Genomic DNA, 24,562 nt, shown 5'->3' on the forward strand with positions numbered 1-24,562 from the left:
ACCAATTTAGGGGTGGGCCACAAGTTCAGTCCACAACATCAGTTCACTTGACATCCAGATGGACTTTTCCTCTGACAGAGTATAGTCTCTGAGAAAATAAAAGATCCTGTTATGTCATGAGAGGATACCTACCCTATGTAAAAGGGGAAAAATATATTTGTTAAAGGTCAGAGGTAGAGTTTACTTATAAAATAAACGCAGCTCTTTTCTGCTTTACTTAATTGTATAGGAATTCCAACAACAGATTTTTTTTTTCATTTTGGAGAAGGTTATAAACCACTTGCAAATAGTAAATGGGTTTCATGGATTGTTACTATGTATCACTCTACGGAAACCAGGCTGGAAAAGCCAGAAAAAGGAACCATTCCACAAGAATGTCATACCACAAAGGTGTAAACTTAAAGTGGAGATTACTTGTTGAAAACTGTGTTGCATTCCTGGCATGCGCGCACTTGCAATAAAGTTGACTTCCACTTACGGCTATAGTGAAGGGGGGTGAGGTGGGGTATCCCAGTTTATTTTGAGCCTGCTCTGCTTTACTTCTTTTTTTACACCCTGCTTTCCTTTGGCCCTAGCCTCTGCCTTGCTGTTCCCTGTGAAGCTCCTCGGGGTTGAGAAGCCCCTACCCTGGCAGCCAGGTGACGGAGACAGGGTAGGAACCCGCAGAGCTCCGAGGGCGCGGGCCTCTCGCATGCCATTCCCCTCCCACCACCGTCCCACGGCTGGGAGGCGGAGAGGGCTTCAAACTTCGCTCCAATCCGCAGCTGGCCCTTCCCGGGGTCCCCCTGCTGGGTGACCCGCCCGCTGCGGACAGAGTTGGAGGAACTTGGCCAGCGGTTCGAGCCCGGGAGGCGACCTGCCCCCCTCCTTTCGGCCGACCCCTCCCTCTGCCGCTGCCTCCCGGTCCTGCCCAGCCGGGAGCGCGGGTGATAGGACAGCCGGGCGCATTGTGTGTATGCAAACAGAGCTGCTCGCTGCCGGGCTGCGGCTGCGGCGGGCGCTGCCGTGGGTGCCGCTGCCCTCCGGACCGCCGCTGTCATGCCCCCGCCGCGCGGCGGGCCGCTGCGTTCCCCAGCCGCTATATAAGCGCGGACAAGGGGACATCCGGAGGGGCTGAAGATGAAGGTGCCCGCATATGGGCTCCCGCTGATTGCCAACCCCTCCCGAGCCCGCGCCCCGCAAGGAGCCCGCGGCTGCCGAGGACCCGCCTTCGCCGCAGTAGCAGCTGGAGCAGCGACAGAGGCGGCAGCTGCGGCGGCGCCGGTGGCGCGAGCGCCTAGAACAGCGGCGGCAGCTCGGGGGCCGCCGCTGCCCCGGCTGCCATGAGTTGTGCCGAGGTGATGTATCACCCCCAGCCGTATGGAGCGCCCCAGTATCTGCCCAACCCTGTGGCAGCTACAACCTGCCCCACAGCCTACTACCACCCGTCGCCCCAACCTGGCCAGCAGGTGAGTCACCGACCCGGCAGCTTGCCGGGGGCGGGGGCGGGGGCCAGGGGCGCCGAGAGTATCGGTTTGGGGCTTCCGCGACGTCCCGCCGGGATCTCTGGCGCGGAGGATGCTCTGGGACCTGAGGAAGCGCCCTTGAGCTGAAAGCCATCAGAAGAGAGGAGGAGAGGCTTCAGGGAGGGACGAGCAGTTGGGTGCACCGGTGGGGACTCGAAGTGAGGCATTACCTGGCTGGGGGCTAATTGAGTGTTGTCCCCGCGACTCTGAGGCTACCCTCATAGCTCCTAGGGCTGAGTTCTCTGAAGCTCACCAAGGGCATCTGTCTTAGGAGTATTGTGAGTAAACTTCCCTTACACCAAATATTTTGTTTCTTTTGGAAAGGTAGTGTTTCAGGGTTTTCTTGAGGAGATGAAATATGCACTGGCATGGGGGAGGCTACTTGGACAGTGAGCTGGAGCTCAGGGAATGACCTTTGGTGGTTTTTATGGTGGAACATGGGGATAGAGTAAACGCTGCTAGAACTTCTTTGCAGAGTGTGTCCTTATGACCGAGACTTAGAGAACAAGGATTGGTCCCCAAATTCCTCATTCAATTTTAAGAAATTAAATTTATTGGGGTAACAGTAGTTAATAACATTAAATGTTTCAGGTGTTCAACTTTATAATACACCATCTGCTTATTGCACTATGTGCTCACCGCCCAAAGTCTAATCTCCTCTGTCACCATATATTTGACCCCCTTTACCTTCTTCATTCTCACCCCACCCTCATTCACCTTTCATTCCACCAAAGCACAGAGGTGTTATAGTTCAGTCTGTTGGAAGTGTGTTGTGTGTGTATGTCTTGTCCCCTTCTGGCCAAGAGGTGATCTTGGATCACCAGTTCTTATACCATGCCAAGAGTGACTGAGAATACTGTTGATAAAAGGGGTTAGGGAACCAGGAAGATGATACAGATTCTTCAGGAGGAGAGTAAGGTTCTGCGGAATTTGGCAGGAGGTACCCTTGGGCATTCCTCTCGAGACACCAACAGAATATGTGTGAAGACTTAGTGCTGCACACACCACCTGTGAGTATGTGGCACTGGGTTATACCAAAATAGGGTCCTCAGACACTGGGAATTAGAGTTAGTTAATTCGATGAGACTTAAAAAATACACTTATGAAGGCACTTAGCAGGGAACTAGATAAGGTTAGAAAATTACAATCCACTAGATTTATTGATTTTTAAAAAAATTTCTTTGGAACCATATGTTTTATGATAGTCTTAAGGGTTTGGTTCTTTAATTAATCTGGCCTTTTAATTTCTGTATTTTCTTTTCCTCTGTCTCTTTGCTGCACTTGCAGTGCTAGTCTTTGGAAAGAAATCATAAATTCTGTTTAGAATTTGATAACTGTGAAATTTATGTGATTCAGAAAGGGTACATGCCTCAGGATTGTCTGCCACACAATCTGAGGTTCACAAGGACAAAAGAGGAAGAAACCACACTTTCTTGTTGTCATTATCATTATGTAATATTCAGCAAGTCCAACATTTCAGAAAAGATTATTTTTGGGGAGGAGAATGGGACAACATTTTGTAATTTGTGGTCAAGGATGACAGATTAAAACTTTTTGGTTATGCTGTTGTCTTTCTTTGGCTTTAAATATAAAAGATATAAATAATGGAGAAAACCATTTAGTACAAGTTAGGTAAGTGAGGCAAAGAGGTGTTAAAAGTCATTTCATGCATTTATAAACAGTCTGTCCCAGATGAACCACCCTTCCCTCCTTTCTATCTCCCCTCTCAGAGACTGGTGAGGCCTCAATCATCAGTCAGAATGTAGATGAGCAGCAGACTCAAACTTTACTAATCATTCCAGAAGTTATTTTCCCCTTAAAAATAACGTGAACTAGTAGACATTGAGAACAAGGTTTTATTTTTTAGAGTTGTGAAAATAATTCCATTAAAATATGAATCTGTGATGGAGGTTAGAATTGTAATTTTTTTTGGGGGGGGGACTGGAAAATAAAATTTAATATCAGGAAAATTGCAAATTACAAGTCATAACATTTAATTTGAAATAAGGAACAACTCCAATTCTTTATCATACATTTGCAATTGCCCTGAGACTCAGTCCCCAAATTTAATTCTTTTGCTAAGACCATCATTAAACTCAAGAATTAGGTTTCTCTGTTACCTGATTTGTCAACATTGATAAGTGGCACATATTGTCAATAAGGATCAACTTCCACTGCACTTTGGAATTCTGTAGATCTTGTTTAAATAGATATGTGGCTGAGTTGACCTAAATAACTTAGTTGAGAAATGTGCCTGGGAATTTTCATGTCGCTTTTATCAAAATGACTGTGTTCAAGATTATTTTTTTTTTAATCAAGTGAAGAAATGATTTGCCTATAACTGGCTGACAAATTAAAAAGAGACTTGGTAGTATAACTATGGTTCTTTTACTGTCAGGAGTTTATTTTGATGACCTATATTTTCTATTGGAAAAAAAGAGTAAATCAGGAAATTCTTATCAGGCTGACAGCATTTTTAGACTGTGCGATGCGTGGGTGAAGTGGGACTAATATTGACTTGGCCCTAATGCAGTCATCTGAGAATACATATTTTGGTTGTTTTTTGCATTCCATAAGGTTTTATCATTATTATCCATGAAGGGGAAGTGACCCCTAAGAGCATCTTGCCTGGGAGACAGAAATAAAGGCTACAACTTCTACTGCATTTAAAAAATTAATTTGTTGAAGAGGAAAAAAAGGAAGAGAAGTAGAAAAAATGATAGTGTTATAAAGAAAGTTTAATGGTCATTTATAAAATGTTAGAAACAGAGCATTAAAGTTTTAAATTACTTCTGTATTCGATTGTAGCAGTGTGTCTGTGAACTGATATTTCCCCCCTCAAATCTGTATAGCTCCTAAGGCCTTGTCAGTTGGTGGATGTTTTTAAATGGTTCATTGTGATGGATTTTAAACATAGGTATATTTTTCCTTTTAATGTATGATCATATAGCTGAAAATTCTTTGACACCGTATAACTTTATATTTCAGTCATGTGTACTTTCAGCTTTTTCCTAACAGCATGAATCTATACTTGAAATTTTAAGCTAAGTTTCTTATTGAACATATACATTGTAAGTGGGTAATCAGTTAGTACCTTACAGCCATAGCTAACTGCATATGAATCAGGCTGCACTGCAGTGTGTTACTTAGGCATACAGTAGGGTAAATGAATCAAAGTAATATGTAAAAATGTCTGAAGGGTAAATTTTATAGGCCTTGACATTAATTCCTAGAGATTTTGTGGCAGTGCATAAATCTTACAGTGTGCTCCACAGAGTCAGGATTTGCTGAGGGATGCTAAGCACCCTGGTCCCTTTGCCCACAATTTTTATAGCCTTGATACATCAGCCTCTATCATCTCAGGAGAACTCTCCACCCAGTCACTCAGCACATGCTCTGAAGACATGATGACACCGCAGAGCGTGTGTAGAAAGGAATGCATTTGTATTCTAACAGGGACAGTAGGAACCGAGAAAGATTTAAAATATGTGTCAGGAAAAAAGGAAGGAAATGGTGTGAAATCATAGATTCTCTCCATACCCAGCAGATTTCTCATATTAAGTGCAGACGATCTGTTGTTCTCTAACCCCACCCTGTCCCCTATAATCATAATGTTAACATCAGGAAGATGCTTAAAACAAAACTTTCAGAATTGTATAATTCATACACAGGATAGTGAAAGCTGAGAACAATCCTAGTTTTCTAATTGGTGTAGGCATTTTTAACAATCATATTCTGGGCTTCAAATAAGTTAGAGCACATTTACTCTGTCCTCATCAAGGGTGACAGTTGGTGTATGCATGCTTTCAGTTGAAAGAATTAAGTGTCCTTGGGAGGCGGAACTCCAGTTACAAGTTTGTAAGGAGTTTTTTCAAACTCTCTAAACTCGGCCACCTTGGTTAGGTCATAAAACCTCTCTGAGATTCTGTTTGTCAGGGAAAAAAACTGGAAAAACATGTGTCAAGTCCTTCTTTCACAAATGGGGACATGGATAGTCATAGGACTGGGATGCCTGGCTAAATATCTCAAAGATAATTGGTGACAAAATTAGAACCATCAGAATCTCTGCTCCCCAGTGTAGCATCTTTCCACCATGCCATCCAGTATCCCAATTTTTTTTTTTTGCTATTGCACAATAAGCTTATTCTTGTCTTTCATGCTCCAAATCAGCTTCTTGATAAAGAAGATTAATATGCAGTAGATTCTTTGGCCTTGGAGCTTGAAATTCTTTCCAAGTCCTTGGTAGTGTACTTTTTTAGTTTAGACATTCCAAAGTCATTTTGCAAGCATTTGTATTATGCTAATGACTTTTGCTATCCATGTTGCATCCTTTGTTGATGAGGTAGAATATCCATTTAGCAAATGAACATTTATTTATTTAAAATAGTATGCAGGAAACGGTATTAACAGTCAGCTTTAAGTGCCACGTATGTCATTGTAATTCCAATATAAATTTAGATTCATTAAGGGGAAAGAATACAGTTATATCTTAGGTAGTTTCAATACACAGTCAAATTAGTTAAGGTACAGGATCTAATTTTTTTTTGTTTGTTTGTTTTTTTGTTTTTTGTTTTTGCAGCTGTAAACAAGGGCTTAAGTGGGGTTATAAGAATTCACCCAGGATTTCTTTGAGTGCCTATAATAACACACTACACAAATTCACTTGACTGCAGAGAGTTAGAAGCTTAACGTCCCCTACAGTTTTATGCTTCCAATACTTTTCTGGCCAGAAGATTCAAAGCTAGAGAAGAAAATTAAACTTTAGAATAACTAAACTGAACTGTTGTCTCTGACAGTCAACCAGTATGAAGATTACAATAACGATAGTAAAGGCAGGCTTGAAATCTATAAAATCATGCAGAATGAGGATATGTTCACCAGGAACCAAATGCCAGGACAAGGTAATATTCTTTGGAAATTTAAATGAAGGGTGAAGGGTATTTTGGATAAATGCAAGGAAGCCCTACTTTACCTCGCACTTATTAAGTCTCATGAAGTCGGGAATGGCAGGGACATGTCCCAGGCCAAAGGAAATGAAGATGTTCAGAAGGTAGAACCATCTCAAGCACTGACTCTTTGGCCTATTACAGAAGAGATAGAAGACAGAAATATACATGTGAGCTGACCCCCGTTAGGCAGCATATATATTTCTGTCTTATATCTTTCTCTGCAAAGGAAATTTTCAGTGAGACTAAAAATATTATGCTTAAGATGCTTAGGGCAGATTCTAAAACAAACTTGTGAGTTTGATGACTATATAAAACCAGGGCGCTTAACTGGGATACCATTCCCATAAACCCTGTTTCTAGTCATCTTTAAAAAATTCAAAACCAGTACATCTGCCCTGGCCAGTTTGGCTCAGCAGTTAGAGCCAAATGAGTCTCGGGTTCAATTCCAATCAAGGGCAGGTACCTTGGTTGCACTTTGTTCCTGGCCCTGGCCGGGTCATGCAGGAGGCAACTAGTCGATATGGCTCTATCACATTGATGTTTCTCTTTGTCTTTCTCTCTCCATCCCTCCCACTCTATCTGATAATAAGTAGAAAAATATCCTCGGGTGAGGAATAAAAAAAAAGAAAAAAAATGAATTTTTTTTTTCTAAAAACAAACAAAACTAATACATCTAATAGGTAATGACTCAAGGTATTATTTCCAGGAAAATATTGTATTATGACCCAGTGATTAGGAGATATCTAAAGAAACCTGAAACACTAATTTAAAAGAATATATACAGCCCTATTCTCACTGCAGCATTATTTACAATAGCCAATATTTGGAAGCAACCCAAGTGCCCATCAGTAGATGAGTGGATGAAAAAGCTGTGGTATATTCACATGATGGAATACTACTCAGCTGTAAAAAATGAAGACATCTTACCTTTTTCAACAGCATGGATGGAACTGGAGAGAGTTATGCTAAGTGAAATAAGGCAGCTAGAGAAAGACAAGTACCATGTTATTTTACTTATATGTGAAATCTAGTGAACAAAGTAAACACACAAAATAGGGACAGACCCATAGATACAGAGAACAGGCTAACATCTGTGAGAGGGGAGGGCCTTGGGGGCTGGGTGAAAAAGGTAAAGGAATTAAGCAGGACAAATTGGCAGTTGCAGCATTGCCACAGAGATGTGGATTGCAGCATGGAGAATAGCATCAGTAATGTTGAAATAACTGGGTATGAGGCCAGGTTGGTGCTTGGGCAGTGGGGGACCAGTCTGTACAGTGCTTGTTTGCCAGACCATTTGCTGTACATCTGAAACTGGTGCAGAATGGTATTGAATGTAAACTGTGGTGGAAAAATAATAAAAAATTACTTTAAAGAGAAAAAAGAAAGAAACGGAAACTGTCTAATACTTGAATATCAATCTCTGGCGGAGACAAGGGAAAGAAATAATTCAGGGCAAAACTGTGCCCTGAATCTTTCAAAAAGCATATCATTCAGCAGCTGGTTTTCTGCTTTAACTATTCATTTAAGAAGACCCTAAGAGTGCCTTGAACCATTAGACCAACATCTGCTGCTAGAAACAAGTTATAAATGCCATATTTATAGATACTTCAGTAGTTACCAGATTTATGCCAGTAATTGACAGTGTGGTCTGAACTGGGGTAACTGAACTATTTTTCACTTATCTCGTACTTTAGTATAGGAAAAAAAGAAAAGAATGACCTAATGTAAACAGGTGTTTTTTGCTCTTAAAAGTATATTATTTTTGTATGCCAAAACACTTGTCCATGAGGGATTTAGTGGGGGATGGGGGCTCAAAGGATGCATTCTTTCTTGTTACTGTGAAGACAGATAAAAGAAGTTCCAAAACTAATTCCTAGGAATTGGGCTAGATGGCCCGGGTCTGGAAATGAATTAGTCTTCAATGGTTTGTAGGGTATTTTTTGGCTAGTCTCCTCCAAAATGAGATGAGGCAGCCAATGGAAGAAACAAAATTAAGTGTAAATTTTTCTAGAGCTCCAGCATGTTGCTTATTAGGATATAGAATTGGACCAGACCTCTAATACAATCAAGTCAAAATTCCTCATTTGGAGAAGAGGAAGCTAAGGGCCAGAGGGTTACTCAGACTCTTGAACTAGTTTTGGTTAAATCCATTCTCTCATTCCAGTTCTTTCTACTGGGCTCCCATCCTATCTGTGTTTCCTTAGAAACAAGAAGTCAATTAGTAACTTAACTAACATTACCTGCTTTTCTTATTTGTACATTTTTGAATATTAGCTACTTAGAGAAATAATACAATTAGCCATATAGATTAACCATGAGATTCCCTTTACTTTCTATTGCCCTTACAGTGCTTTCCCAACTATGATTTAGAGGCAGGCTATGACTTTCATCTTTGTGGATCCAAGTCTTCGCACAATTACTGATACAAATAGAAATTAATTGACAATTCAATGAAAAACAGATACATTTGTAAAAAAATGAAATTATACCCTAAGTCTTGTAATAGTTTTATACAAACATACCAGAAATTTATACATTGGGACTGTTGTTTAATTCATAGTAGTCGGTTTGAGAGAGAACACATACCCTTATTTTGTGATCACTGCTTAAAACATTTTGGGAATTAAAATTTTGCAATTCTCTGTAAGCCTGTGGCATATTTTTTTGAACATCCTCAAAACTGGAAAATTTTCATTTTTGGAGGAGATAGGTTTGATTTTTTATAATGACCAGAATCATTGAGAGGCAAGTGTGCTAAAAGACAGCTGATCATGTTAATATTATTTGCGGCTTGCTTCTTCCAACTGTTAAGAACAAAACAAATTTTAAAAAGCAAACAAATAGAATCTCAAGGTGTGACTGTGCATTAAAACTAGCTTTGCTCACCATCTCCAAATAAGATTTTCAGAAAAATAGTAAGCAATTGTATTATGTATCTGTCTTGTCAAGGGGACAATACATGCTTAGATGAAGAAGTTCAGTTTCATTGAGTAATACATATATTTTGAAGAGTACTGCATTTCTTAATAGCCATACCTCTGACACATGTTTACTAATTGCTTTAATGTTATACATAACTTTAGGCCATCTGTGGTTGCATGTGATGCCAGACTAACTGTGGGCATCTGTTCAGTAAATCAATGTGATAGATATACACTAAGATATAGGCAATAAAGAAACACATTTCCTTCAGTCCTTTTTTTTTTTTTTTGATACATGCTTTGTAATCAGACAGAAGTAGATTCTAAGTCCATCTCTGCCATTTGCTATTTAGATAATCCTAGCCAAATAAGTCAGTTTTTGCATATGTAAATTGGGAATAATTCAGATAAAATGTGTATGAGAGTTTATATTTATATACATGTATAAACACACACACACATTTGTGGCATATCATCTTTCTCCTGACCCACCCTCCCATAACCTGATTCCTCTTCTTCCAAATAGGCTAAGGATCACAATTTCACGTGTCTCTGAGATATTTTTAAAAACCTGTTATTCAAGTGAATTAAGAAAAACATGATCAAAGAACAATGTACTGTTTTTATGGATTTTACAATTTTGAAACAGTTACTCCTGGCTAGTATTACAGATTACTCTTATAGACTCTAAGCATGTTTTGGACATTAAAAAAAAAAATGTTGCATTAAAGAAGATAGCCAGTAGAAAGTAAAAAAAAAAAAAAAAAAAAGCTGAAAGCTGTTTCCAAATATCCAGTGATTCATTAAAATACTTTTGTTTCCTTAGGAAAAAAAAGTTTCCACATATGCACAGTAATCATTTGGCATTTCATAGGCTTAAGCCTTGGGGAGTTAGTGGTATTTGGCTCCTGACATGGAAGTCTTTCTCTTGTCAGACAAACCCTTTCCCCTGCACATTCCTGTGCAAGTTTGTTTCTGTTGCGCCTGACGGCAGCCTGTGAGGTGGCTGGGCTCGCGTGCTGGCCGCTGCTCCTCCACTCGCTGCCCTAGCGTGCTCCTGTTAGTCTTAACCGGGTGGCTATTACCTCGCTCATTGTCTCACGTAACTTGAGTGTCATTTTACCTGGACAGCAATTGCCATTAGTCTGAGATGGGGATGAGCCAGGTAATGTGCATTAAATAAATCAATTGTCATTTTTGAAGTCTCTTTGGATGGCTTCTTTATTTTTGTTAACAATTCTTCAGGGTCTCCTAGGAAAAGCAAGAATGTTTCTGAGAGATTTGCATCTTCTTAGGAAGTGATGGTGTATTTTGAGAAAAATATGAACTAGATTGCCTTTTGATGTTGATTCAGAAACTCTAGGTTTTGATGATTTGAGGTTTCTTCTCAGTGTTTTGAATTTTCTATATTTCTACGTTCCCTAGATAACACTAGAGAAGTTTCTTTCCAGGGAACAAACGCCAAGGCAATACAGAAGAGTGCACATAAGTAACATTTAAAAAAGGCAAAGAACTGATTTTCAATCACTGAAGCACAGGCCACAGGAAGTAGCAGAGACTTCAGTGCACGGAGAATGTTAGGATGTTGTGAATGTCAGCATACCCATTAGTGGCTGTTCAAGCCCTGTGTTCTTTCTCCTTCATGCTCCTGCTTGATGTTTAAAAAAATGTATGCAAATTAAGTGTAAGCTTTTTAGGTAGCTCTCAGGCCAGTTGGATACTTTAGAATTCTCCCTTTAAACGTTGATGTTGGTAGTGAGGTAATAAGTGTGTGTGTGTGTGTGTGTGTGTGTGAATGTGTGTGTGTGTTAAATGTAAATATTTAAATTGATTCACTGTAATTGGTGAAAACTGACCCAACTTTATCTGAAAAAAAGTGCAAGGAGGAATGAATTATAAGTATACCCTTTTTCCTGCCTATTGGTAAATATGTTATAGGTCCCCTTTTTATTTTGATTTGTTTGACAGTCTTCAGGAAAATTTTTTTTAATTAGTAGACCTGCCTTAAAGAGATGGGAGAGCCAAAAACAGAAGTATATTTTATTATAATTCCAAACGTTTTTACTTAACTAGAGGAGTCAATATAGATATGTTTATAGACTCACAGGTGTTTGCATATCAAAAGGAATATATTAGTATATATTCATATAAATGCATCTGTGTATGTACTGACATATTACATATATAAGAAATGTAAAGGATATAGGGAGTCAATGCATCCATGAGCAAAAGAATGATTTTTAGAAAATAGATTAAAGGTATTATGATACAATAACAGATTTTGCTCAATTTTCTCCATTTTACATTGAAAAGTATGTACTTTTTAGATTAACTTATATGTACCTGGCCACTCAAAAATGGTTTTTAAAAAATGATTTCAAATGATTCTGCATTTAGCAAGTTGTGTAATCTTAAATAGATAGAAAACCTATATATTAAATTCAACTGCTATCAATTAAAAAATTAAAATATTTTATTATTGGTATAGGTCATAATACTCTGCTACATTTAATCAGGATTATCAGTTTACACATTTTTACATGTATAAAACTTTAATTTTATTCCATCTAATAATTCATTGGTAATTGGAATAAAATAAAACATTACCTTTCTTTGGATAATTAAAACAGCCAGGACTTTTTATTTAAAACATAAATTTAAAATTAAACAAATGAAACAATAGCTGTGAAACCTGATTCTCACAAACTGATGCTGAGGTGGACATTAAAAGGAAAATGAAATCGTTTTCATAGATAATAGTGAACTACTGTGGACAGCGAAGTTACTCTGTGGATTGTTTTTAATTTCCTCCCCATATAAAAACAGTGCTTCTTTCTCACATGCCGGAGTAGTAGGCGAAGAGTGTGTGTCTGTGCTTAACATGGTATGACTTCTAGTAAATACACATGTGCCCAGAGCAACAGTACTGTGATTTGACTAATACATTGCAATATTTGTTTTAATTTTATAATGGAATTAAAAGCTAAGAGTAACTTGAGGTCATTTAGATCAATCCCCTCATTGCAATTTTTTAGTTATTGATTTGAGAGAGAGAAAAAGAAATATCAATTTGTGGTTTCACCCATTTATGCATTTATTGGTTGCTTCTTGTATATGCCCTGACCAGGATCAAACCCTCAACCTTGGCATATTGGGACAATCAGTCCCCTCATTTTATACATATGTTACTGTGGTGTATTTACTAGTGAAGTTAAATATAAAATGCTCAAATTAGTGCAAAAAAAAAAAAAAAAACAGACTGTAAGAAATATAACCTCTTAATCATTACAATCACCTATTCATCAGTAAGATGTATATACTTGCAAGGAATGAATTATCTCTTTATAAACAAGTGATAATTATATTGAAACACATTTTAAATAAAAAATAATTACACACACTTATAAATAGCAGTCTCTATATAATAACCAGCAACTCATAATATACCTGATCATTTCAGGATTTACCTCACACAAGAACAACATAATCATTGCTAGGGGAAAAAGTTTAATTTATTGAATGATTTAATTGTAATTTGTGGCTATAGATGTTGAAACTGACAATTACCTTAGAAACATATGAGTCTGGGTTATGTGTTTCGATAACATTTCTAAAATTATATGCTTACGGAGTATCTAGGAATGATTTATTTCTTTTTCTACTTACATTCATTTTCCAGCATGCATTTTTTCTGAAATTAAAAACATGTATGACAAAGGATCAGATTTTGCAGGTATATAGATAATAAAAAGCTTATTTTATTGTAAGGCTAATGGATTTTTTGATATTTAGCATTATCTTCTTATATCTATTTCACATTAAAATTATTGATAATAAAAGTAATAAGTGTTCAATAAAAAATGAAAATATTGAAAAGCAAGAATAAGAAAATAACAACGAAAAACTTACCATTCAGATAAACAATACAAAATATAACATTTTGGCAATTTTTATTCCCATACTTTATACCCCTGCTCTGCTCTCCTCCATCACATACATGCACACACATATATACACCTGCACATTTTTATTGCAAATTCTGGCTCCACCACTTAAATGCTGTGTGAGCTTTGTCAAGTTACTTCACTTCTTTGTGCATTAGTTCCTTCATGTTTAAAATATGGATAGTAACAATAACCATGTTATAGAATTGTAACTATTAAGTGGGGTAATTAATAAATGTAAAGTTTTATAAATGGCATAATATGTATAACTATTATTATCATATGTTTGAAATATTTAAACCCATCAAAACTTTCCAATTTTTATTTGAAAGCCACACTAGTCATTGCTAGCATCTTGTATTATTTTCTGTAAGCAAAAACAATACCTTTTCTCCCCTCTATGATAATGGTGTAAGTGGAACATCTGAAAAGTATGTTCCATGCAAAATGAATCTTCACACAGACTTATTTTGTCATTTTAGTTTGAATTTTGAGAAATGAGGTGGGCATGTCTGCCAAATCCTTTTATAAGATGCTACATTCCTGTTTTTATTTTAGTTTATTTCACTTATGAAAAGCTCTTTTCTTCTCCAGCCCACCCTCAGACAGTTAGGTCTCTCCATGTCTTCCTGTCCCAAACTAGAATGTTGCTGTATGTTCAGTGTTCACAGTAAAACATGGAAGGGAAACAGGAAGGAAGTGCTCACCTTTAGAAAAGTCATCCTTCTTTTGGTATATCTGAATTAACAAAACATTTTCACACTCTGGAAATATACAGTCTGATAAAGGACTTTAATGTTTGTTCTAAATAGCTTTGAAATAGTTTTTTTGAGGGTGAGAAGGAGAAGGCTGGTTCGGGGAGGGAAAGATGCAGTAAAGCAGATGAAGAATCAGTTTGAGAACATATGTTAATTATATTTTTTAAAACTGAAAATTTAACTAGTTAATGCTTTTTTACAAACTGTCTTTGATACTGTGTTTTGTTTATTCCATCCCAGAAGAAGTTAGCGGTATACAGCAAGATGCAGGACTCTCTGGAAGTCACCTTTCCCAGCAAACAAGAGGAGGAGGAGGAGGAGGAGGAGGAGGAGGAGGAGGAGAAAGACCAGCCTGCCGAGATGGAGTACCTTAACTCTCGCTGTGTCCTTTTCACTTATTTCCAGGGAGACATTGGGTCAGTAGTGGATGAACACTTCTCAAGAGCTTTGGGCCAAGCCAGCACCCTCCATCCAGAATCTGCCATTTCAAAAAGCAAGATGGGGCTAACCCCCCTATGGCGAGGTAAGAATTTAAAAGCAGATGCTCTCCAGGGCCCTGTCTCTGTTTTGCAACTGCCTGTACCAGGTTCCAGCTGGAGACTTGCCTCTGAAGGACGGATATCCACTTGCTTTTTAATTTTTAAGGACAGCAAGGAATTTCTTTCAGACAAACAGCTGGATCAGTTTTGTCACATGTGGAATGCAGGGTTGGAAAAGATGCAGTCACACCCCTTAAATTCCTCATGGAAAGTAGTGATGCAACCGGAGGAGTTTATAGTGGCAGGATCTAGCTGCAAGGCACCATTCCTTAAGCTCCGATGGCCCAATTTGGATGTCTAAATAACAGGCGTGCCTGGATCAACTTTTAAAAATTAACTCTTGCTCATTCCACTAGGTGCTGCGTGGTGACATAGCAGGGGTCTGAGTCTGACCCAGGAGTACAGACTTTGAAAGGCTTCTGTGTTGTCTTGATAGCTTTCTCTGTCTTGCTTTGTTGTGTATTAACTCATTGTGCACAGTCTAGACATGACTATATCTACATGGCTTAGACCTCAGTGAAGTAAAACAGAAGAATGAGCATCCTCTTTATCTGCATACAGGTCACAGAGCTGTGCTTGGATCTGATGACTAGCTCACTGAAAATTATTGGGTGACATCTTTATTGGGATGAGTACAAGGTTAGAGGAAAAAATGTAATACATCATTCCAATGATAGTTTTAGAGAAATGTGTTATGGATGTTTTTTTCTGAACTCACCAGGTTATTCGAAGCATCTAGTAAAATGGTTCTCAAAGCTTAGTTTCCAGGACCAGGAACATTGGCCTCATGTGGGAGTTTATTAGAAATGCAGATTCCTGGGCCACACCTCTGACCTACTGAACCAGAAACTCAGGGTAGTGTGTGTTTTAACAGCTTTCCCAGTGATTCAGAGGCAGGCGCCCATTTGGTAATCACTGATGTCCTGCTGTCAGAAACACTCATTACAGGCCACCGAACTCACCCCTACTGAAGCAGCACTTCTAAAGGAAGGCTGTGGGAATCACACTTTAACAGGTGCTCCAGGTGATCCTATAATGCGGAGAGGTAGGTCACCTGTGGTAGGCTACCTGTGATTGGGGGCAGGTGAGAGGTGATGAGTGGTCAGTCCCCTCTCAGCATAAGAGGAATGGTTCTGCCCATTGTAGGAGAGGTCCTGGCCGTGAAATTGCTGGAACTGATCGGTAGATATGATGTTTGTCTTCACTCCCTCCCTCCCTTCCTTCCTTCCCTCCTCCCTCTCTTCCATCTTTCCTCCCTCCCTCCTTCCCTCCCTCCCTTCCTTCCCTCCTTCCCTCCCACCTCCCTCCCTTCCTTCTTTTCTGCCTCCCTCCCTTCTTTCCTTTCTTTTCCTCCCTCTCTCCCTTCCTTCCTTCCTTCCTTCCTTCCTTCCTTCCTTCCTTCCTTCCTTCCTTCCTTCCTTCCTTCCTTCCTTCTTCCTTCCTCCCTCCCTCCCTTCCTCCCTTCCTTCCCTCCTTCCCTCCCACCTCCCTCCCTTCCTTCTTTTCTCCCTCCCTCCCTTCTTTCCTTTTTTTTCCTCCTTCTCTCCCTTCCTTCCTTCCTTCCTTCCTTCCTCCCTCCCTCCCTCCCTCCCTCCCTCCCTCCCTCCCTCCCTCCTTCCCTTCCCTCCTTCCCTCCCACCTCCCTTCTTTTCTCCCTCCCTCCCTACTTTTCTTTCTTTTTCTCCCTCTCTTCCTCCCTCCCTCCCTTCCTCCCTTCCTTCCCTCCTTCCCTCCCACCTCCCTCCCTCCCTTCCTTTTCTCCCTCCCTCCCTTCTTTCCTTTCTTTTCCTCCCTCTCTCCCTTCCTTCCTTCCTTCCTTCCTTCCTTCCTTCCTTCCTTCCTTCCTTCCTCCCTTCCTTCCTTCCTTCCTCCCTCCCTCCCTCCCTCCCTCCTTCCCTTCCCTCCTTCCCTCCCACCTCCCTTCTTTTCTCCCTCCCTCCCTACTTTTCTTTCTTTTCCTCCCTCTCTCCCTTCCTTCCTTCCTTCCTTCCTTCCTTCCTTCCTTCCTTCCTTCCTTCCTCCCTCCCTCCCTCCCTCCCTCCCTCCCTCCCTCCTTCCCTTCCCTCCTTCCCTCCCACCTCCCTTCCTTTTCTCCCTCCCTCCCTTCTTTCCTTTCTTTTCCTCCCTCTCTCCCTTCCTTCCTTCCTTCCTTCCTTCCTTCCTTCCTTCCTTCCTTCCTCCCTCCCTCCCTCCCTCCCTTCCTCCCTTCCTTCCCTCCTTCCCTCCCACCTCCCTCCCTTCCTTCTTTTCTCCCTCCCTCCCTTCTTTCCTTTCTTTTCCTCCCTCTCTCCCTTCCTTCCTTCCTTCCTTCCTTCCTTCCTTCCTTCCTTCCTTCCTTCCTTCCTCCCTCCCTCCCTCCCTCCCTTCCTCCCTTCCTTCCCTCCTTCCCTCCCACCTCCCTCCCTCCCTTCCTTTTCTCCCTCCCTCCCTTCTTTCCTTTCTTTTCCTCCCTCTCTCCCTTTCCTTCCTTCCTTCCTTCCTTCCTTCCTTCCTTCCTTCCTTCCTTCCTTCCTTCCTTCCCTTCCTTCCTTCCTTCCTTCCTCCCTCCTTCCTCCCTTCCTCCCTTCCTCCCTCCCTCCCTCCCTCCTTCCTTCCTTCCTTCCTTCCTTCCTCCCTCCCTCCTTCCTTCCTTCCTTCCTTCCTCCCTCCTTCCTTCCCTCCCTCCCTTCTCCTTCCTTCCTTCCTCCCCTCCCTTCCTTCCTTCCTTCCTTCCTCCCTCCCTCCCTCTCTCCCTTCCTTCCTTCTTCCTTCCTTCCTTCCTTCCTTCCTTCCTTCCTTCCTTCTTCCTTCTTTTTCCTCCCTCTTCCTCTCCTCCCTTCCTTCCTTCCTTCCCTTCCTTCCTTCCTTCCTTCCTTCCTTCCTTCCTTCCTTCCTTCCTTCCTTCCTTCCTTCCTTCTTTCCTTCCCTCCTTCCTTCCCACCTCCCTCCCTCCCTTACTTTCTTCTCTCCTTCCTTTCTTCCTTCCTTCCTTCTTCCTTCCTTCCCTCCCTCCTCCTTCTGCCTTCCTTCCTTCCTTTCCTTTCCTTCCTGTCCTTCCTTCCTTCCTTCCTTCCTTCCTTCCTTCCTTCTTCCCTCCCTTCCTTTCTTCTTCCCTCCCTTCCTTTCTTCTCTCCTTCCTTCCTCCCTCCTTCCTTCCTTCCTTCCTTCCTTCTTTCCTTCCCTCCTTCCTTCCCACCTCCCTCCCTCCCTTACTTTCTTCTCTCCTTCCTTTCTTCCTTCCTCTCTTCCTTCCTTTCTCCCTCCCTCCTTCCTTCCTTCCTTCCTTCCTTCCTTCCTTCCTTCCTTCCTTCCTTCCTTCCTTCCTTCTTCCCTCCCTTCCTTTCTTCTTCCCTCCCTTCCTTTCTTCTCTCCTTCCTTCCTCCCTCCTTCCTTCCTTCCTTCCTTCCTTCCTTCCTTCTCATAAATATGAAGAACGTAAATATGAAGCAGTGACTAAAAAGGGAAGGTGGAAAACAAACCTAAGTGACTGAGACCTTGACAGAGATGAATTGGGACTCATAACTGCTTATTTGATTAGTACATATTACAGACTTCCCACAGAACTGACAACTTAGCCCTTGGAAACCTAAGATGTTATATCATACAATCAACCAATATTCTATTTGATAGCACGTGGTGAATGTGTTTAATAACTCCTGGAGGATAAAAAGAAAACTTCAGTGAATTAGCTGACTTTAATAGTTTGGTATATCAATGATAAATCCTATCAGGATAATTCATGCTAGGAGAGTAATAAAGGTAATGCCTCCTTTTTTTAGAATATAGGTATAGGCAATCCTAGTAATCATTCAGCTTGGAATACAGGAACAAGAGGTCCAAATATAGCTAGATGTGGGAGTGATTGTCTGTAGTATCATAACCAAGATAGTTTCAAGTGAGGAGTCGTCTGCATGCAAAAACTCCACAGTTCACTGTTTGTCCTGTAATCTGCATGACTGAATAGAGAAGACCTTTGGATGGACGCCAAATTTTAGTATAAAAAGGGTAAATAAGGCTCATGTTTTAGTAACTATTGTTACAATTTTCTTGGCATTATCTTAAACTTGGCCTTCAAATCTATCTATCTCTTATTCATTGACTCATGCAGCACGTGTATTAGTCTTCCTCTGTTCTAGGTAGTGGGAATATATCAGCGCGCAGGGAGTCTGAGACTCCACACTCAGGGAGCTTGTTCGTGGAAGAGACAGGTATTAAATGCACAGTGAAACGCAAGCTTCGATTCACTCAGAGCATAGTGGGTGTGCTCTCTGAGACTGTCACATCTGACACAGACCCGCGGAAAAGACCAGTGCTCATCGCGTGGCTGTCTGGGGAAGCTACTTGAGGCAGAGCGAACACCCAGTGCAAGGACCCTGAGTTAAGACTGAGCTTAGAGTGTTTATTAGAAGTAAAAATGCTGGTGCGTATGGAGTGCAGTGAAAAGTGATAGGTAGAAACAAGGATTTTTAGAGCATTTTATGCCAGTTTACCAGAATAGCACAGGCAAACACAGTGTGCTCTTCAATTTCCATCTCTCCACCTCCCACAATGGTTTTCCCCAGTTCTTGGGATAATGCCTTTCTAAAAGAAAGATCTGGAATAAATATGAACTGAATGATTAAGTGACTGACTTAAATACCCCAAGTTCATACCATGTATCCCAGATTATAAAACAAGAGTCCTTAATGGAGAATTTGTTATCAATAACTTGTATGAAATAATTGATTACAGTTTTGTTATTTGTAAAATAAGGTGTTTGAATTGATTGCTAAAATCTTTTCTCTGTAAAGTTTTGTGATTTCAAATGTATTATTTACTTTCCAGTTATGAATAGAACCTTGCTATAGTTATTTCTAGTTGTGAATCAGTTGTTTTTAGCTAAACATTCATCACTTGGATATGATTCATAGATTCACAAAATAAAGATTTAGAAAATTATATCATAAAAAGAGGTATAATAAATTAAGATTCCCATGTCTAATAAAAGGAGTTATTAGGAGTTTTATATTAGTTGCCAAAGTCATATAGGTTTGGGTAATGTAGCCTTTGGATTCTGTTTGTTTTGGGTTCAAGTGCAGGTCTCATTACTGTTTGGTTGCAATGTGATTTGGAATTAATTACTTAAAATCTCTGTGGGCTCAACTTCACGTATATATGTGTTTATTGATACCCATTTCCTAGGGTTATAATAAAAATTTTTAAATAATATATATGAAGAATTTGGCATAGGGCTTGATGCAAGGTACTAAATGCAGGTCAGATGCATTTTCTCATTTTCTTAAGTTTCTGCTTATTTTGCATGTAGAACACCACTTGGGTCTTTACACAGAAACACTGTGTTTTGGAAGTTTGTATTTTTGGCAGAAACACAGTTTCTTGGACATAGTAGGTACTCAAGGCTATTGACAGTGTTGATGGCATGACAATAATACTTTATGAAGGAGCTGCTGACCAGCTGTATTAAATTAAAGGGTCTAATTTATAGCATACAATTTTTACAGTGCTACAGAAGTGCTACAGTGCTACAAAGGAATTTAAAACTGAATTATGTTTGATTGTGGAATACATTTACACAGTAAATCCTTAGACAAGAATAGAGTGTCAGATAATAATGGAATAATGGTCATGCTTTGTGTGTCTCGATGGTGTGAGGAAGATCCTCTTTAGGTGTTTTGCAGTTAAGAAAACAATGGACAAGAAGTAGCCATACTTTGTTTGCCACAATGTAGCATAAATTCCCTCTTATTTAACCACACATTCTAGGAGTTGAATAGGACTTCTCAGTTAAGACAACCTAATGAATCTGATTATCCCCTTATCTCCATCTAAATAGAAACATCAGCTTCAAATATGTTTATGCACTGATCTCAGTGCCCCAGTAAGTGGTGTGTGTGTGTGTGTGTGTGTGTGTGTGTGTGTGTGTGTGTGAAAGGTGAGTAGCTAAGTTAAACCATAGCAAAATATATCACTGACTTAGAAACCATGCTGAATAGTAAACTTACTGACATTTGTACTTACTGTAGTGGCAAAGTAATTGTTGACTGATTGATCTAGTAGTGTGTGCCTGAAGCAGCTCATTCTGGTTACAGAGACCTCTCAAAATGAGTATAACCTAAGACAGCAAAAGGGAGAAAGGGGGGAAGGCTGGTTTTCTGAGCTGGCTGAGCTGGGAGGGAGATAGTTGAGCTACATCTCCAGGAGAACAGGCAGCTGGAAGGAAAGGGAGGTCTGATGTACCTCATCGCCTGCCTCCAAGGAGCGTGGGCATCTGATATCGCTCATTTTAGTCACAAGACCTATTTTGAGCAACTCTAGAACAAGGGAGCCAGAAGGCAGTCTTTGGACTTAATGGTTGCGCCTAATTTCTGCATGACAGAAGACATTGGATCCCATACACTACAATTTTTCATGGGAAGCAGAAGAAGAGGATGGGAATTAAATTATAGTATGGATTCTAGGTTAAGAATGCAATAGCATTTTGTTTTACTGAGATTAATAAAAAAGGTAAATGTTGTTTTTTAACACTGATGTTTTAAGTCAATATTTATTCTAAGAATATGTTTTCTGGAGTTTTCAGATAACAAGATAGTGGTTCTATAACATTTTATTGTCCCATTTTCACTTTTAATATAGTTTTTTTTTCAAATTAAGTAATACAGTGCTTAATTTTTAAAATGTTGAATTTTCTCTTGCTTATATTTTTTGCCCTTGAATTTTTTTCAGAGACATTTAGAATTAATGTAAAAAGTATTCCAGCTAATATGAATTGAAAAAACCTCTTGGTGGTCCATGTTTAACTCCTCTATGTCTCTAAGGTGTATTTCTGAGATAAATCACACTGAGATTACTGGGTATGCTTTGGGTGGGCTGTATGGACCTAAAAATCTATCAATTTGTCTTTTTGTTATTTAGGAATAGGAGTGTGTGTGTGTGTGTAATTTTTAAAATACTAAATGCAAACTGAATAAAAGTATAGATCTTTTGTATGTGTCAGATTGTCAGTGTTAACATCATCCAACTATCAAGTAACACTGATTCTACAGTCCTCGTGGAGTGTTAACATTGTACAGTTCTGAACTGCCTCCACTAACCTGCAAAGTAATATTGCATGGAAATAGCTTGTGCACAGTTTCTCATATGCTTTTTCATCCAACAAATGTGGCTGTGATTAAGTTCTCGTAAGCAAAGAGTCATGTAATGAAAAAAATTTACATACATATGAAATAAGTACACTGATTTCCAAGCATGAAAGAAAGTATATCATCTGTTTCTTTGTATCAAACCTTTTTTTTCCTTAACAATCAAGATACCACATAGTGGTTTTGAAGTTTAGACTTGTCCCTAAATATATTTTCTATTCAATATCAATTCGTTTGCTTGTAAAATGCAGCATTGTTTTTGAAAGGGCTGCATAGATCTCTGCAAAGTCTATATTACTCTCAGGAGACATACCCACTGGGAAAATATTAAGTTGCTTCTAATTTAATTTTTCCCTGGGGCATTTTAAAGCTTTGTTCAGACTTTATGAAGTGCATTTAAAAAAAAAAAAGAGTTCTACTCTCAATGATAATGTGTTCACTAATCACAATACAATACTTCATAAATAGGACTAGATTGTTGCTAAGGAATTGGTTCATGTATTTATACATGCATATCCAAAATGCTTAAGCATCTATAAAATTGGGTCCATGTACAAATAAATGAAAGGAAATAAAAAGGAAAACATCCAGAGAAATGACATATCTCCTTTTGATATTTTAATGGGGAACTTTAATAAGGAACTCTATCTCTGGCACACACCTATGGGCTGGGTTCAGCAGTTTTTATCGTGGGATTCTGGCCTCACTGGGAGATGGAAATTATGAGTACAATGAAGGGTTTGGTGCCGAAGATTGGATCTGTGAGAGAAAAGTGACAGGTTGGTGGTGGCAAAGCTGCATATCGTGATAGAAGGAGCCTCTGTAAACTCCTGTTATGGGTTTTAAACTTCACACACTGACAGCTCCCATTGTGGGTGTGACAGAAATATTCTACGATGGCTATCATTTAAGGCAAATTGAATTTTCTTCTCACAGCTTATATTATTTTCTTTCTTGTCATTAGCAGCTATTTTTCATATATCAAAGGAAGACCAATCTGAAATAAAACGTTTTTGCTCCAAAGCCAGTAAGTTTGATTTTAGGTGCTGTTTTCTGATGGACTGTGATTGTGATAAACAAATTCCTTGAATGAAAAGTTTGCCGGTACTGTTTGAAGACTTGAAGAACATGTGCACGTCCATCCTTTGCCTTTGGAAGATTGCTATTTCCTAGATTTCCCCAAGGTTTTGAGGTCCACAGAGATTCTTTTGGGGAGAGGCTTGAATGTGAGACGATAATAGTGGACTGTCCGTAGAGGGAATGGGGTGGACGGCGGCTCTGGGCCACTGGAGAGAACAGCGCAGTTTGCAGGGCTGGTACCACAGCCTTAGGGAGTCTGGAGAACGGACATGTTGGAAGGCCACAGTGACACCCTAATTATCTTAGTCAAATCACATATGTGGTGGTTGATTCAGGTTATACAAGCTTTCCCTGAAGTTAAACAAACAAACAAACTGTCCTGGAAATTTATGAAGTGAGAGCATGGGTATGTCTGACTTCTGAATGTCTATTTTATTTTTTCAGAGTACTTCTTAGGATATCCTTTATTCAGTGGGAAGACCTAGCAAGATTTTTTTTTAGTGTGTGTGTGGAACCCAGTTATAAAACTACTATCTTACTACACATGCATGACTAATGTGCTAAGCAACCTTATCTTAATCTATAGCTAGAAATCATTTATAGGTCATTTTACAGAGTGATAGAAGTGTGGAGGCAGAAGACAGTTGGGATTTTTATTCAAGTGCCTCATATTTTGGTGGAAGAAATTGAGGCGCAGAGGTCGACAGATCCATGTGGGGTCATAAATGAGATGAGGTGAGAGCTGGGTCTAGTTCTCTGGCTGATCCCCCGAGACTTCCAGTCCAGTGCGCACTAAGTCACACCGCACCATGGCCACAGGCTGTCACTGGAGCTGCCGACCTTCCCGGGCAGCGATCTGACTACATCAGTCTCTAGATTAAAACCATTCAAAGTTCAGAGACCTTGTCAGGACAGAAACCACGTCAGCATGTGGTTGGCAAGGCCATGCCCACCTGTGTCCTCCTTGGACCCTAGTCTAAATTTTTGCTACCTTTTGCCCACTGAACTCATTTTAACCCTTCAAATGCTGTTTTTTTGTATAAACGTGTGTGTGTGTGCATGTGTGTGTGTACTTTTTGTTTTTTTCACATACTTTTCCATTTTCCTAAAACTTTCTTCACTACCTCTTTACAAGGCTTACCTTACTTTCCTTTTCAATTAGCTCTCACTTGCTTACGCTGCTTCTGGGCCCTCGCCCTGTGCTTCCCCTCATGAGACCACCTAGCATGTCACATGGCACATGTCGATTTATTATCTGTCCTCCATCAGGTTGTGATTAGAAGTGACCTCTCTCTGATCATTCATGACCTTTCTATGTTTGGCGCACAGTAGGTCATCTATAAATATGCTACTGAGGATTGAGTGAAGAAATTGAATTGAAGCAGAGTTGGGGAGGGTTATCCTTCTTTCTGATTTATCTCTAAGTGCTATTCGTTGTTATTATTTTCGCTACCCAAACACCTTCTCAAACCCATTACTCTACTTGAATCTCTTGGTTTCTATAAAACCTTCACCAAAATCTCATGTTCAGACCACAGTAACAATTGTGCCCTCTTGTGGCACAGTTGTGAGGCAGCTGGCCATGGAGGAGGCAGGCTACCTGTCAGCCAAGCTCAGTTTCCTATTTGCCAGCTGTGAAGTCTTGGGCTTCTTCTCTGCCTCGATTTCCTCACGGATAAAGTGGGAATAACAACCACAATAAAATAGCAGTAATACCTCATAGAGCTGAAGTGAGGATCCGTCAAAAT

At 40.0% G+C, this 24,562-nt stretch overlaps 1 protein-coding gene across 1 annotated transcript in view; it reads left to right on the forward strand.

Moving 5' to 3' along the window:
• The first annotated feature begins 1,322 nt into the window (after window positions 1-1,322).
• Window positions 1,323-24,562, forward strand: part of VGLL3 (vestigial like family member 3) — a 43,008-nt gene continuing 19,768 nt past the window's right edge. Inside the window, exons 1-2 of the mRNA XM_036243706.1 lie at window positions 1,323-1,448; window positions 14,318-14,600. Of these exons, the coding sequence (XP_036099599.1) occupies window positions 1,323-1,448; window positions 14,318-14,600 (409 nt within the window). The remainder of the gene's footprint in view (window positions 1,449-14,317; window positions 14,601-24,562) is intronic.

Source organism: Molossus molossus, unplaced genomic scaffold (genome assembly GCF_014108415.1).
Source record: "Molossus molossus isolate mMolMol1 unplaced genomic scaffold, mMolMol1.p scaffold_m16_p_5, whole genome shotgun sequence".
Lineage (NCBI taxonomy): Eukaryota > Metazoa > Chordata > Mammalia > Chiroptera > Molossidae > Molossus > Molossus molossus.